Source organism: Podarcis tiliguerta (assembly GCF_965153285.1).
Source record: "Podarcis tiliguerta genome assembly, chromosome: 5".
Classification (NCBI taxonomy): domain Eukaryota; kingdom Metazoa; phylum Chordata; class Lepidosauria; order Squamata; family Lacertidae; genus Podarcis; species Podarcis tiliguerta.
In genome coordinates this window covers 13,894,481-13,909,373 of record NC_139538.1, presented here as the reverse complement: position 1 = coordinate 13,909,373, position 14,893 = coordinate 13,894,481, and the positions used below count along the sequence as shown (strand labels likewise).

Below are 14,893 nucleotides of genomic sequence, written 5' to 3'. Positions count from 1 at the left end.
TATTTTGAGACGAGGAGAAAAACTCTGCCTCTTAGATTAGGGTGAACAACAGAAAGGCAAAACAGCACGGCAAGGTTATGGAGGCTGTTAATTGACTCCTCAGACCTCCACTGCTTTGCCATCTGGCATAATTCAAAACTGCCTTCTGCAACAAAACAGAAGATCTCACTTCATTGTTACTAGGATCTTTACGGCCTCGGCCCAGTGTACCTGAAGGAGCGTCTCCACCCCCATCGTTCAGCCCAGACACTGAGGTCCAGCTCCGAGTGTCTTCTGGCAGCTCCCTCCCTGTGAGAAGTGAGGTTACAGGGAACCAGGCAGAGGGCCTTCTCGGTACTGGTGCCTGCCCTGTGGAACGCTCTCCCATCAGATGTCAAGAAAATAAACAACTTTCTGACTTTTAGAAGACATCTGAAGCCCTATTTGTTAAGTTGTGGGCGAACATATCAGACGACACAGCGATTCTTCAAACAGCTCTTCTTTATTCAGATGCCAGAACAGAACTGAACTGAAGGGCTCAGTCAGCCTGCTTATATAGAGCTCCAGAACAACGTAACTGTTGCAACTTTCTAAAACTATCCAATCACTGAACGTCACTTTCGATCCTTCATTTGCATAACTATCTACAGTATCCCCCTGCTGGCCCAGGGTGAGAACTTCAGTACATAACACGATTTAGGGAGGTTTTTAATGTCTGATGTTTCATTGTGATTTTAATATTTTCTTGGGAGCTTCCCGGGGTGGCTGTGGAAATCCAGTCAGATGGGAAGGGTATAAATAAATTATTATTATTATTATTATTATTATTATACATGCCCTCTCTCTCCATGCACTAATGTCTGAGCCAGGGGTGTCAGCTCATGGAGGACAAGCTGTTTTGGGCTCCCCCAATATCCTCTGGTAGAGGGTTGGGGCCCCCCAATGTTGAGGGGATGGAGGAGGCCGAGTGAGGAGCTAAGTGTGGTTTCAGCGGCTGGCTAGCTCCTCCTCCTACTCTCATGAAAGGAGGCCGAGCGCAAGAGCGGAGGAGCCGCCCACCATTGAAGCCACACTGTGCTTGGTTCAGCGCTTGGCCTCCTCCCGAAGATGCAACATTTTCTTTGTGACATCACATGCGCACGTTGCGCAGGGCGATGCAGGGACCCCTCATTTTTTGGCACAGGTTGGCGCCCCTGGCCTGAGCCAAAAGAACTGGACTCCCGTTAAAGAAGTGAGCAGGTCACTGCTATGACTTTAAGGGCTGTGTATTTGAAAGGAAAACCCTTTACCACCAGCTTTCACCAATGCTCATTGAATTCACCCCCCCCAAAGCTAAACCAAACCAATCTGTTTACAATTTCTTCTGTTGAAATAAAACCGAACAAAAATAACTTTGCACATTTTTTTAAATTAAAAAAGAAATACTAATTAGCTACATTATTGTTTAACAATTGGTGCCTGCGTTTAATCCCACCCCATGACACCTTTTCCCTTGTGTGTGTTCCTTTTTTTATATTTTAAGCCTGCCGACAGGGACTGTCTTGGCTTGCACTGTTTGTATGTAAGCCACTCTGGGTGCCTTTTTGGCCAAGGAGTGGGGTACAAAACGCTCTAAACAAATAAGGAATAATAGTGTCCCTGAACTGCCTTCGAAGAATGAATCCAGTTTGCTCTTGATTAAGAGCTTCCAAATGTCTGCAGGAGTTGCAAGATACACAGGAGAAATAAGGAATCGCCCAGCTAATCACAAACAGAAAATGAAGATTTGAATCAGCCTTGTGCCATAGTTGCTACCTAACCTCTCTAAAGCTGTAGTGAGAGTTAAGACTCAACAGAAATGACTTTTTTAATTTTTTTTTTTTTTTTTACATAATGGATGGTTCAAGGGCTATTTATAGTTTGAATTCTCCGTATAATTTATTTATCCTTTCTCTTTTCTTTAGGGAAAAAATACAGCTATTGATTATGCTTCAGCTTCTGCCTGTGCTAATTGTATCCCAGAATATTTTCATATTGAAGCGCTGCATGTATCTGCTCCTGGTGACCCGCTTTGAATAATGTGGCAGGCGTCCGGACGGCAGATTTACTCTGCCTTGTAAATTGGCTTTAATTATTGGGAGTTTGGCTATCGTCCCCTGCCATTACCCCTGCTTTCCTCTTATGCCCTCAAAATGGGCAAGCGGTTTGCAACTGGTCCACGCTTATCTCTTTGGCGGCGTTACAGAGGCTCGTCTATATATAAATACGTGATTGTCAGCTCCATTGTAGAATGTAAGCACACCTGGATCCAGAGCAGAGCAGCTGCCAAAGCAGTTCTCCCATCCATGTCACTGGATGGTCCCATGTACATGCAAACTTGAGCACTGTTTACTCAAGCCACTTCCGACCTCGGGAGGTGGTGTTGTTGCAGGCTTCACGGCCCCAACACGTGCGTGGAGGCTGTCTTGCAGCCCCCGCGTGATCTGGGGAATCCTTGGGCCGTGTCATGGGGTGTGGCTTGCCCCATTTAAGGCAGGAGCGGCCCCGGGATCTCCCTCTTTGTCCCTCTCAGCTGCCTGGTTTCCCACCCACCCGCCCTTCACGGTTTCCTTCTGACCTTGCTATGGACTTCAGTTGGTCGCCATCAAGGGGCCTGGTAGGAATTTTTTCCACTTGGCAAATTGGCACCAGACGTTTGGTTTTTCGCCTACCTCGTAGCAAATTGTCACAACTTCCCTGGTTTTGGCGGTTAGGCATTGGTAGGGGTATTGTTATGTAGATGTTTTGGGGGGAGGAGCGCCATCACCTCCCCCAAATATTGAAGGGTAGTCTGGTAAAGGATTCCAGGGTGCGTGGCCTCATCAGAAGCCTATGGAGGTCAGGGCCTAAAGCGTGACCCCTAGCGGTGACCCTGGGGGAGTCCCTAGTTGATGTGTATCAGCAGGGCTCCCCCTGCTGGTGTTAACCCTTCCCGGTCTTCATGCAAACAGGCTGAAGCCGGATAGTCGGATAGGATCAATGCCTAAGCCAATACCGCTCTTTACCTGTAACCAATAAAGTTGTGGCCAATTTTAGCCCATTAACCTAAAATAATGGTGTCATGTGTCGTTATTTCCACTGGTGGGAGGCGGGAACTCGCCACACAATAAATTGGACCTGCAACAAAATGTTGCAGGGTGGAGTGCTTTTGTTCAGGGTTCCGGCCGGCCATGACATCTTCCAAATACTCCATGCCATTCCTTTTCCCTGATAGTTTCCCATTCCCCCAGGAGTCTTTTGTGGCCACTGAGTATGCTCAGCCCTTAGTGGGCTCTTCTTTTTATTTCCCCCCTGTAGAGTTATTTCTACCCCCTGCTTCCAAAGTTGCTTGTATGCTTGCAGATCTTTCCTCCCTCCCTCTTGTATGGGTGGTGGATGGGCCCTGCACTGCTTTGCTTATGTAAGTATTGAAATTCGGAGAACCACGTTATAGGTACAGTCGTACCTTGGTTCTCAAACGGAATCCATTCCGGAAGTCTGTTTGACTTCCGAAAACATCCAAAAACTGATGCACGGCTTCCGATTGGCTGCAGGAGCTTCCTGCACTCAATCGGAAGCCGCGGAAGCCGCGTCGGATGTTCGGCTTCCAAAAATCATTCACAAACCAGAACACTCACTTACGGGTTTGCGGCATTCGTGAGCCAAAACATTTGAGTCGCAAGGCCTTCAAGAACCAAGGTACGACTGTACTTGGAAAGATTTATATGCCACTTTCCAAAATGGCTTACAGCTTTAGCATGGAGCCATGGCAAAACACAAAAGGAGTATAAAATACGCAAGAAAAGGCAAGGCAGGTAGGGCTGGGGGAGCCTGAATATGTTCAGGTGTGCCATCTCTTTGCAGGAGTGGGGAGATGAACAGCATTGCATGCCAGCTCAGTCCCCGCATCATCAGAAGCAGCTTCCAAGGGTGGAGTGGCGACACTAGCTTCTTCCTGGTGTGTTCTGCTGGTGTGTTTGCACCATGCTGACCTCCTTGCTGCCTCAGCCCTCTCCATTCCAGCAAGCAACAGCGACCCAACCGCCAGGAAGCTGGCGTAGCAGTTTTGCCCCACCTGATGAGTCACTTCTGCCTGTTATGATGGTCTAGCTCCATGGGTTAGGGCTAAAATCTGCACTGGGAAGCTGGCTCTAGTTGTGCAAGATGTCAGGAATGTAACAGAGGTACTGGGGCTAGCAAGCAGGTCCTCACTCTCCCTAATGGGAAACAGGTGAGGATGAAATGCCTATTCAGAGAATACGCCATGCGGAAAAGGATTAAACTCTCCCTCCCCATCTCCAGAAAGGGACGTGGGTGGCACTGTGGGTTAAACCACAGAGCCTAGGACTTGCCAATCAGAAGGTCAGCAGTTCGAATCCCCGTGGCGGGGTGAGCTCCCGTCGCTCGGTCCCTGCTCCTGCCAACCTAGCAGTTCGAAAGCACGTCAAAGTGCAAGTGGATAAATAGGTACCACTCTGGCAGGAAGGTAAACGGCGTTTCCGTGCGCTGCTCTGGTTCGCCAGAAGCGGCTTAGTCATGCTGGCCACATGACCCGGAAGCTGTACGCCGGCTCCCTTGGCCAGTAAAGCAAGATGAGCGCCGCAACCCCAGAGTCGGTCACGACTGGACCTAATGGTCAGGGGTCCCTTTACCTTTTACCCCATCTCCAGAGATTCTGCTTAGACCCTCATGCAGCAGATATATCTCTATATCACTATCTGTTAAGGTTGCCTTATTTCAAAAAGTGAAAATCTGGACACAAAATTTTTGGTCAAATTGGTTGAGCTTTTTAAAGTTTTTGAGCTATTATTAAGGAAGTTCCAAACGTATATCATTATCACTATCTATATCCACAAGATGCAAGCTAATGTCTAGTTTGTCTCTAAAAGTGAACATTTTCAGGAGCAAGAGTGAACTGTTCCTCTCAGCTTGCTTTGGAAAAACAACATAGCTTTGATAAATACTGCACTAACTGCAGTGGATGGGAAACGGATAATGAATTGAAAGGAGGGGAAAATAAGCGAACGATTAATTGTAATGAATGGAAAATGTAATAGATAAAAGCGTGTTATATAATCCAGCAGGAAAGAGCAAAACTGGAAACGCCAGGAAGGAAGGGTGAACTTACAAAAATTCTTCTACATTTGTATTAAATTTGGAGTTAGATTGTTAAAAATCCTTGAAACGCAATAAAAATTAATTGGCAAGAAAGAGAGAAACTGTGCTAAAATCTCAAGGTAGGACTGTCTCGTAGGCGTGGGAACGACCTTCCAAGGACCACATGCCGCTGATGGGCGGAGCCAGAGGAAGAAATGGGTGGGGCAATGGATGTAAATTTTACCTTTGTACAGTAGTTCCTGCAATAGGAATACATTTTCACACCTCTCTCCACCCTCCATTCAGTCAGACATCATCCTAGTTTAAGGGTACATCCCAGCCAGTCATAAATACCCTAGGAGGTGTGGCCTGGGATGAGTACTAAGCACCAAGTAGAGAGGCCCGGAGTGCCACATTTGGTCCCCGGACATTAGGTTCCTGATCTCTGCTGAAAGGGCACCTGCCCATGCTAACAGTGGGTTTCTAATGCTGGATTTTATCACGTTAAAAACTGTATTAATGCATGCAACGGGCTATTATTCTTGCCTTGTACAAAAGCTGCCACAAATATCTACATAATTGTTATGCATTACGTTCATTATGCAAACCTTATCATCTGGAAAGTTGGTCACCCAACTACAGATAAGTTAATAAAAGGGTTGCTTGAGTAATTTGGGCAATATTTCCTGTCCCGGTAATTAAGAAACAATGACCAACTTAAGGCGGCCATTCGTCTTCCGGAAGGTCCTTTGCCTAAGAGGATGAAGAAAGTTTTAACCCCTACCCCGAGCCTTGTGTAATTGCTTAGCTGACCTGCCCCTGGTCTCTCGCATGAGCAACTGGAACTTTAGCTTAAGAGTACTGAGATTTGTTAGGAGACCCCCACACAGAGCTACAATTCCCAGATTTCCCTGGGAAGAAGGACTGATTGTTAAACTGCTTTGGGAACTGTAGCTCTGTGAAGGGAAGAGGGGTCTTCTATTTCTTTCTTTAAAAATACATTTTTCAGATTTTGAATATATGGTGGATGCTCGGGTTGTGCACATGATTCATGTGGGATGCACATTCGCAACCCGCAGCGGCGCGTCTGCGCAAGCGCAGGTTGTGATTGGGCATGTCTGCGCATGTGCAAAAGGCGATTTAGTGCTTCTGCGCATGCGCGACCGCTGAAACCCGGAAGTAACCCATTCCGGTACTTCCGGGTTTCGGCGGTCCGTAACCCGAAAAAACGCAACCTGAAGCGTCTGTAACCCGAGGTATGACTGTATAAGGTGTCACAGGAAAGTTCGGTGAACGGTCACAGAAATCGGATAGCGAGAAATATTCGAACATACATACCTCACAGGCCTTCAAAGTAGGCGCCTTCTGATACAATGCACCATTGACAACATTTGTGGAACTGTTGGAAACTTCTGGAAAAGTCCTCTTTTCGTACTGCTTTCAGTTCCCTCGTCACAGCAGCTTGGATGTGTGAAATGTTGGAAAATCTGTGCCCTTTCAGTGCAGATTTCAGTTTTGGAAAAAGAAAGAAATCTGGTGGGGCCAGATTGGGAAAGTATGGAGGGTGGGACAACTCAGTAACCTCATTAATGATTTTAAGTGGAATATGCAATTCTTCCGCCATCATTCAGATGGACAAAAGCTGATCCAACATCATGAACTGTGTCAACATTTGCCACCGTTCTGCTCATTGACAGTCTGCCAGATTGAGGGTCATCTTTGATGGTTTGCCGCCCTTCATAGAAATGCTTAAACCATTCATACACTGTCTTTCAAGTTACAGCTCCATCTCTGTACACAATCGTGAGCATTTCGTGGGTTTCTGATGCCGAATTACCCAATTTGAAGCAGAATTTCATATTGACTCTCTGCTCCATTTTCAATCGCTACGCACTGCACTATTAACAGCTACCCCCCGGTGCAATTAGCAAAGATCTATCACACAAATGATAATCATTGTTGGAAATGTAAAGAAAAAGAAGGTATTTTTTATCTTATGTGGTGGACATGTCCTAAGGTGAAAGACTTCTGGGAAAAGATTTATAATGAATTGAAAAAAATGTTGAAAAATACATTTATTAAGAAACCAGAAGCCTTTCTACTTGGAATAATAGGACTGGAATTGCACCCAAAAGGTGTTAGATTGTTTTTGTATGCCACTACAACGGCAAGGCGCTAATTAGCCAAAAACTGGAAATCGCAAGAAATACCAACAATAGAAGAATGGCAGATGAAGATGTTGGACTTTTTGGATCTGGCCGACCTGACTGGAAGAATCCGCGACCAGAAGGAAGAGGAGACACAAGAGGACTGGAAGAAATTTAAAGAATATCTAGATAAATATTGCGATATAAGATAAATAGAAAATTCTTGGAAGTAATAAATAGGCTTAGGGGTAGAATAAGAATATGTGGTAGTAAATATTAAGGCTTAGAATATTAATAAAGGACAAGAGGTTAGTAAATGAAAGGCGTTAATATTATTAGAAATATGAATTTGGAGAACTGTTATACAGGTGACGTAATGAAATTCAGTTAGAGGGGATTCGAGGAAGTCAGTTATCAATGTAATGAGAATTCGGTATTTGAAGAAATTTTTTTTCTTTGTGTTTAGTTTTGAGTCTAATGTGTTTTTCTTTGTTGTGTGTTTTGTTATGTTGTTTTTGTGATAAATGTGGAAAATTAATAAACAATTTTTTGGGGGGGAAAACAGCTACTAAACACTACCGCATGACCGTAGGCATGTCAATAAATGCTGAGACACATGTGCATATGTAAGCTGAGATACAGGAGAACGCCTCCCACATGTCTCTGTGAATCTGGCAGTCCCCATGATCACATACAGGAGTGATTCACCCTACTTTCCGGTCACACCTTGTACATCTTACATTTTCCAAAACAAAACAACACCCCCCCCAACCCTACTACTTCCCTCAGGACTTCCCAGTCCACCCCTCGCATGGCATTCTAATCAAACCTTTTGCTGCATATCCTTTTCGGAAAGAGGGGTCTTCTAACAACTCTCAGCGTCCTTAACAAGCTGCAGTTTCCAGGATTCTTTGAGTGAAGCCATGACCGTTAATGTGCCATCATGTATTGTACTTTAATACTGGTACAGGATCCTTTACTGCATCTGAATCAGGGAACGGGCTAATTTATGGGGTGCAGGAGAGGCTATGTGGCACACACACCCCTCACTCCTCCAGCATCTTGGCACAGTTCCCCACCCTTCAGCTTCCACTGCCTAAGGCACCTGGTACACTTTGCCCAATGGTATGGCGGCCCTGTCTTATCAGTGGGGATGATTGGCATCCCTATCAAGGTTCTGTGCTGCATGGATAAGTCTCTGTCTTCTTTCCCAGTACCACGTCTACTGTACTTCCTTTGCCGTTGCCACAATTGTTGGCGGGGGTGTCTTGGGAAGGGCTGAAAAATTTGCCGAGGGACGGGAGAATCAAACCCCTGCACTGGGGGCTAACATACATAGCATTTCAGGCTAAAACCCTGTTTTCCAGAGCATTCAAGCCTATTGATTTCAGAAGGGACAAACACAAGGGACTAGGTGCGGATTTACAAGGTTAGAGGCTCATGCAAGGAGACTGACGTGGCTGGAAGCTAACAGGCAGGTAATGTAGTTGCCATAGCACCTCCACTTTCTGGACCACAGGATCAAGCATGAGCTCTTGAACATGCTTTCTTTGCGCAAGACTGATATGTGTTCCTCTGTTTACAATATAAGCGCTCAAAAGCCTTCTCTGGAAAGATCGCATCAAAATGTCTCTCCCCCCCCCCTTCCGTTCTTACCTGTGCGAATGATTCAGAGCGAGGTCGGGCTTCCTCATCTTCAAGTAGCAGATTACAAGCTTTGTTTCAATAAAACTGGCAATACTTGAGATGTCTTTCGGAGAGGCTTCAAAGGGCTTCCCTAAAGCTGCACCTTTGCTGCAAAGCTTGCGAGAAAGAACAACAACACCCACTTACTGGCGGTACAAAACCCTGTGACAAGTACATTACATAGCTCGACGAAAAGCAGAATAATCAAAGCAGGGCGGTGTTCAAAGCACTCTGCACCCGTCAATGTATTGCAGGCTTACAACACCCCTGGATGATGGTAGGCCAGTATTTCATTGCAGCTGTGGGGAGGAACTGAGGGCTGAGAGACTGAGTTCATGGTAGGGGCAACAAGTGAAGCAGGGTGGGATTTTTGGTTCAGCCACAGCAGCAGTCTAAGCAATTGTCCTTCTTTATTTGTCTTCGCCAGATGAGTTGTTTATTTTTATTTTATTTTATTTTATTTTATTTTATTTATTTTATTTTATTTATACCCCGCCCTGCCTGGCCAAGACTGGGCTCAGGGCAGCTAACATCAAGTATAAAAACAATTGATTAAAATACAACTTAAAAACAGGATTAAAATGCAGCCTCATTTCAGTGGAAGCCCAGATCAAAAACTGTTTGGGGGGGAGAAAATGTCAAATCTTCACCAAGGCCAACTATCCAGACTGATCCTACGTCTGGCCAGAAAAAAGCCAGGGAAGTCTCCAAATAGGGGTTCCATCACAGAAGGTAAAGGAAAGAGGGGGAGGGGATCAGGCTGATTCCAAGCCAAAGGCCAGGCGGAACAACTCTGTCTTACAGGCCCCGAGGAAAGAAATCAGATCCTGCAGGGCCCTGGTCTCATGAGGCAGAGCATTCCACCAGGCCGGAGCCACTGTTGAAAAGGCCCTAGCCCTGGTTGAGGCTAATCTAACTTCCTTAGGGTCCGGGACCTCTAGGGTGTTGCTATTTATGGACCTTAAGGTCCTCCACGGGGCATACCAGGAGAGGTGGTCCCGTAGGTATGAGGGTCCTAGTCCGCAAAAGTTATGAAAAGTTTGCATATATTCAGGGCCGATCCGCCTATGAGGCAGCCTGAGGCAGACGCCTCAAACGTCAGAACCCCACCAAGGCACCAGTTGTTGTAGAAGTGGTGGCTTCAGCGGCGGCTTCCAGTCAAATCTCACGAGATCTTGTGCACCTTGCAAGATCTCACGAGAGTTCTGCAAGATCTTGGTGGAACCCACCACCTCTGCTGGCTTCATGGGGGCCACTGCGTGACCCAGGTAAGGGAGACTTTGGCAGCAGTGGGGATGGCACCCCCCCATTCTGCCTCAGGCGGTGAAATGGGATGGGCCTTCCCTGCATATATGTGTAAATAGAACCATATATCCTAAAGACACCACAGTCTCTGCAGGCCTTCATTCCAAGGAAACCAAACCCTGTGTAAGCACTTCGGGGCCCTAGAGCAGGCATAGGCAAACTTGGCCCTCCAGATGTTTTGGGACTACAACTCCCATGATCCCTAGCTAACAGGACCAGTGGTCAGGGATGGTGGGAATTGTTATGTATTGAAGTTCTCACCCTGGGCCAGCAGGGGGATACTGTAGATAGTATTCACTCAGGTCCACATATGCAAATAGGGGATTGAAAGTGACGTTCAGTGATTGGATAGTTACAGAAAGTGGTTACTGTTGCGTTGTAGTGGAGCTCTATATAAGCAGGCTGACTGAACCCTTCAGTTCAGTTCTGGCCTGGCCTGTGAATAAACAAGAGCTGTTTGAAGAATCGCTGTGTCATCTGATATGTTCACTCACAACTAAACAGGAATGGTAGTCCCTAAACATCTGGAGGGCCAAGTTTGCCTATGTCTGCCCTAGAGCCTCCCACTACTCGGAGGTGGGGGTGTGATGTAATGATACCAAGCTACATGGGCCAATGCCGTGACGGGCAGCTCCTGTGTTCCTGGGGGTTAAAAGGTGATATTCAAAGCATCTTCCTTTCTTCTGCCCATAGGATGTGCATAATGCTTTTCCACTGCTTGACTAGAATTGAGGCTAGCTTATGTAATATGCTTAGATTGAGGTGCTATTCACTGCCCACTGTGAGAAGAGGGATATTAGAGCACATGAAGGATGAATTGAGGATATATATATATATATATATATATATTTGCTTTCGTAGATTTTCACGGGTACAGGAATGCAGGTTTTGGTGTCCTCGGGTGTCTTCCCGTGTAAAAGTTGGGGTGTCTAGGCGACGTTTCGACGAGGTCTCACTCGTCATCTTCAGGCTGGTGCTTTCGGCTTCTTGTTACTGGAACAGAGCAGGATCTCAGTGTTTGAGTTCCTATAAATACTGTTGAGGAGGTGTGGTGTATAGCCTCCAATGTTCTGGGCAGAGAGGAGGTTCCCAGGCTAGTGTGCCTTTTCTTCTTTTGTTCCTTAATTACTTGAGGGATATCTTGAGTGATTTCTTGAGTGATTTCCTGAATCCCACTTAGGTGGGTCATTAGGTGTGGATTAGTTGCTAAAGCCTTCGTGTCTTGAACTCTTGAACTTTGTGAAGAGTTTTTCTGAGAAGATGGCTGTACTGCACTTGGTTGTGCTCTGGCTTGGCTTCGTGTATAGGGGCGAGCTGTGGTTTTGTGGCCATTTAGAATCATTTTCTCCCAATGATCAACTGAGAACCTGATTTGCATATTCCTTAGTCAGTTGGGAAAGGTCGTGACCAAAGAAATAAAAATCTCAGAATACCTTTTATGATTTCCCTTGCCCAATAATAATAGAGGAGATTCAGATTAGAAGAGGCTGCTTTAATCCATCCATCAAGAAAGCCAAGGAAGACTATAAGTAGGAAAATAAGTGAAAGGAGGAGTAATTTCTGTTCTTAATTCTCAGTTAATGGAAGAGAATCGCGTGAAAAGTGGCCCGCTGAATGCTTTAAGGATGAAATAGGCTTGTTTTCATATTTCACTCATATTCTTCTCCCATGGAATTTAATATAGAATAATCACCTTATTACTGAATACTTTAAAAGCATTCTGAATTTCTAATGCAAGGCTAAGGTCCTCTCTCCATTTATATGGAGCTGTTTAAGCAGCACCATGGGAAGAGAGAGAGAAAGAGGAAGGGGGAAAGTTCCCTATCTCATTTCTTTCTCATCACAGCAGTTGCAGGAGCATCCATTGGAAAGCGAGGTGCCTGGAGAAGCTTGTATGATTCTCCACATGCAGCAAGTAGTTGCTGTGGGGAGGGGGGAAGAATTAAATCAAGGAAATAGCATGTGGGAGAAAGAGCCAAACTCTCTCCCCAGGCTTGCAGGCCCATCCAATGTGACAGTACTTTTATCTTTTAAAGAAGATCTATCTCTTAAAGAAGATCACAGCTATCTCCCACCATCTCTGCTTGTTTGGCCCTGTGATCCCACCCCTCAGCCTCCCCCATCAGCCCCTGTTTGGACAAGCCATAGTCGAGATTCACCACAGTTTCTTTGGATTTGGACCTCACACTAAACTGTGGTTGATTTAAAAGGGAAACTGGCTCATGAGGCCTGTGACTGGGAGCAATTTCCACAGTGGGAAAACACTTAAAAATGGGTTCTGGAGGAAAGTTCAGCTCTACTTAGAGAAGAGGAGCCACCTTTTAAAAAACTTTTTATTTTTATTTTTTACTTTTCCTTTGAAATGTGGTCTAAATTAGGAAATATACATATTGGACCACTGTAGGCAGATGGAAACATTGGTAGGATTTTGTTTTCACTTGTCGTGTAACAGTTATCATGGAAAATATGGATTGATATAATAGAGTTCGGAGAAGATGCGGTTTTAAATGATTAAAATGGGACTCTAGGGAAGGGGTGGGGGAAAATCCTGAGCTGGCGTTTGTCCGCAGACAGCTTCCGGGTCATGTGGCCAGCATGACTAAGCCGCTTCTGGCGAACCAGAGCAGCGCACGGAAACGCCGTTTACTTTCCCGCCAGAGCGGTACCTATTTATCTACTTGCACTTGATGTGCTTTCGAACTGCTAGGTTGGCAGGAGCTGGGACCCAGCAACGGGAGCTCACCCCGTTGCGGGGATTCAAACCGCCGACCTTCCGATTGGCAAGTCCAAGGCTCTGTGGTTTAACCCACAGTGCCACCCGTGCCCCTTTAGTTTGCCTACCCAAGTTCTATTCTTTCACCGGATGATTCTTTCACTAGCTCCTCTCCCCAAATTTTTGGGATCCACATGACCTGAGTTGGATTGTGCCGTTCTCTAGTTTCGGTCTCAAGACAGGGCAAACGAAGTACTTTGAAGATTTGAAATATGCTACACAAAGCTCCCGGTATAATTACCTCTTTTATTTTATCCCACCTTTTCCAGGAAAAATCACAGGCCGTTTATGACACTCCTCAGTTTCAAATCCCCATATCATCTTGTTACAGGTAAGAGACGTAAATCAGAGGGTTCATTGCTTGTAACTTTTAGCCCTGCTACCATATATATAGATATAGCCTCCAAAGCGTCTCTATAGGAAAGATGTATATGTGGCTGAAAAAGCAAGAGAATTATTTCCACACACCTCAGCGAGCACAAAGGTATTGCCGAGTTTTTTTGGGTGGGTTAATTCTTTTTGGGTAATAATGCTTTTCTACAGACTAGACCCTGCTTCAGTGTGACAAAAAAATATATGGGAACTGGGAAATGGCGCTGTTAAATGATGGCGGGAAGGAAGGAATCATTTAGAATCTTTACATTAAAGCCCTACCCTTTAAAATGATGTTCAGGGAAGTTTTTTAATAGTTGATGCTTTATTAATAATAATAATAATAATAATAATAATTTTTATTTATACTCCGCCCTCCCCAGCCAAGGCTGGGCTCAGAGCAGCTTACAAGCAATAATAAAAACAAATAAAAATAATAAAAACAAGTTGAATGATTACAACTTAAAAACAAGATTAAAATACAACATTAAAATATTAAAATGTAGCCTCATCGCAGGAGGAGAAGGAAAGGAAAGGAAAAAAGAAAGAGAGGGAGGGAATCAAATTGGCTCCAAGCCAAAGGCCAGGCGGAACAACTCTGTCTTACAGGCCCTGCGGAAAGAAATCAGATCCTGCAGGGCCCTGGTCTCATGAGGCAGAATGTTCCACCAGGCTGGAGCCAGTGTTGAAAAGGCCCTGGCTCTGGTTGAAGCCAATCTAACTTCCTTAGGGCCTGGGACCACTAGGGTGCTGCTATTTATGGACCTTGAGGCTCTCCGTGGGGCATACCGGGAGAGACGGTCCCGTAGGTACGAGGGGTCCTAGGCCGTGATGGGCTTTAAAGGTCAAAAGCAGCACCTTAAATCTGACCCTGTACTCTACCGGGAGCCAGTGCAGCTTGAAAAGCACTGGGTGAATATGCTGCCATGGCAGAGACCCCGTGAGGAGCCTCTATTGTGTTTTTAATATTTTTTTGGGAGCCACCAAGAGTGGCTGGGGCAACCCACTCAGATGGGCAGCATATAAATAATAAAATGATGATGATGAATATAACAACAACAACCAACTTGGAGAGTGAGGTTCAGGGCTGTAATTCTCCCAGAGCCTTTGAAACAGGTAAAGCTGCTGAAAATTACATTTGAGATATTCCACCCCCCCATCGTGACGTTCTTTGATGTGGAAGGAAAAGGATGAACTTGAATTTCAAGCGCTGGATTAGGCTCAGCATGGACTGGGGAGCCTTCCACGTGATCCAGCAAGGCTTTTCTTGTGAAACAAAAGCCTTGCGGGATGTATCTGAGGCCATGAGGTACCATTTCAGACTTCAGGTGGAGGGTGACCAAATTTTCGAATGCTTCTCCACATCATATACAGCCCTATCAACTTGAAGGAGAAGATCTAGTGTATTTAATCCAGCTTGCCTCTTTTGCATGAGCAAGTAAGCATTTGGTCCTCCACCTGCGTTCAGAAATGGTACAACCACAGACAGGTTGCATAGTGAGGCCCTTTCTCAACAGGACCTGGAAGTTACTTGTCT

At 45.5% G+C, this 14,893-nt stretch overlaps 1 protein-coding gene across 1 annotated transcript in view; it reads right to left on the bottom strand.

Moving 5' to 3' along the window:
* SPATA16 (spermatogenesis associated 16) overlaps nt 1–14,893 on the bottom strand; it is a 163,407-nt gene that overhangs the window by 109,197 nt on the left and 39,317 nt on the right. The window contains exon 3 of the mRNA XM_083442238.1: nt 8,877–9,022. Coding sequence (XP_083298364.1) covers nt 8,877–9,022 — 146 coding nt within the window. The remainder of the gene's footprint in view (nt 1–8,876; nt 9,023–14,893) is intronic.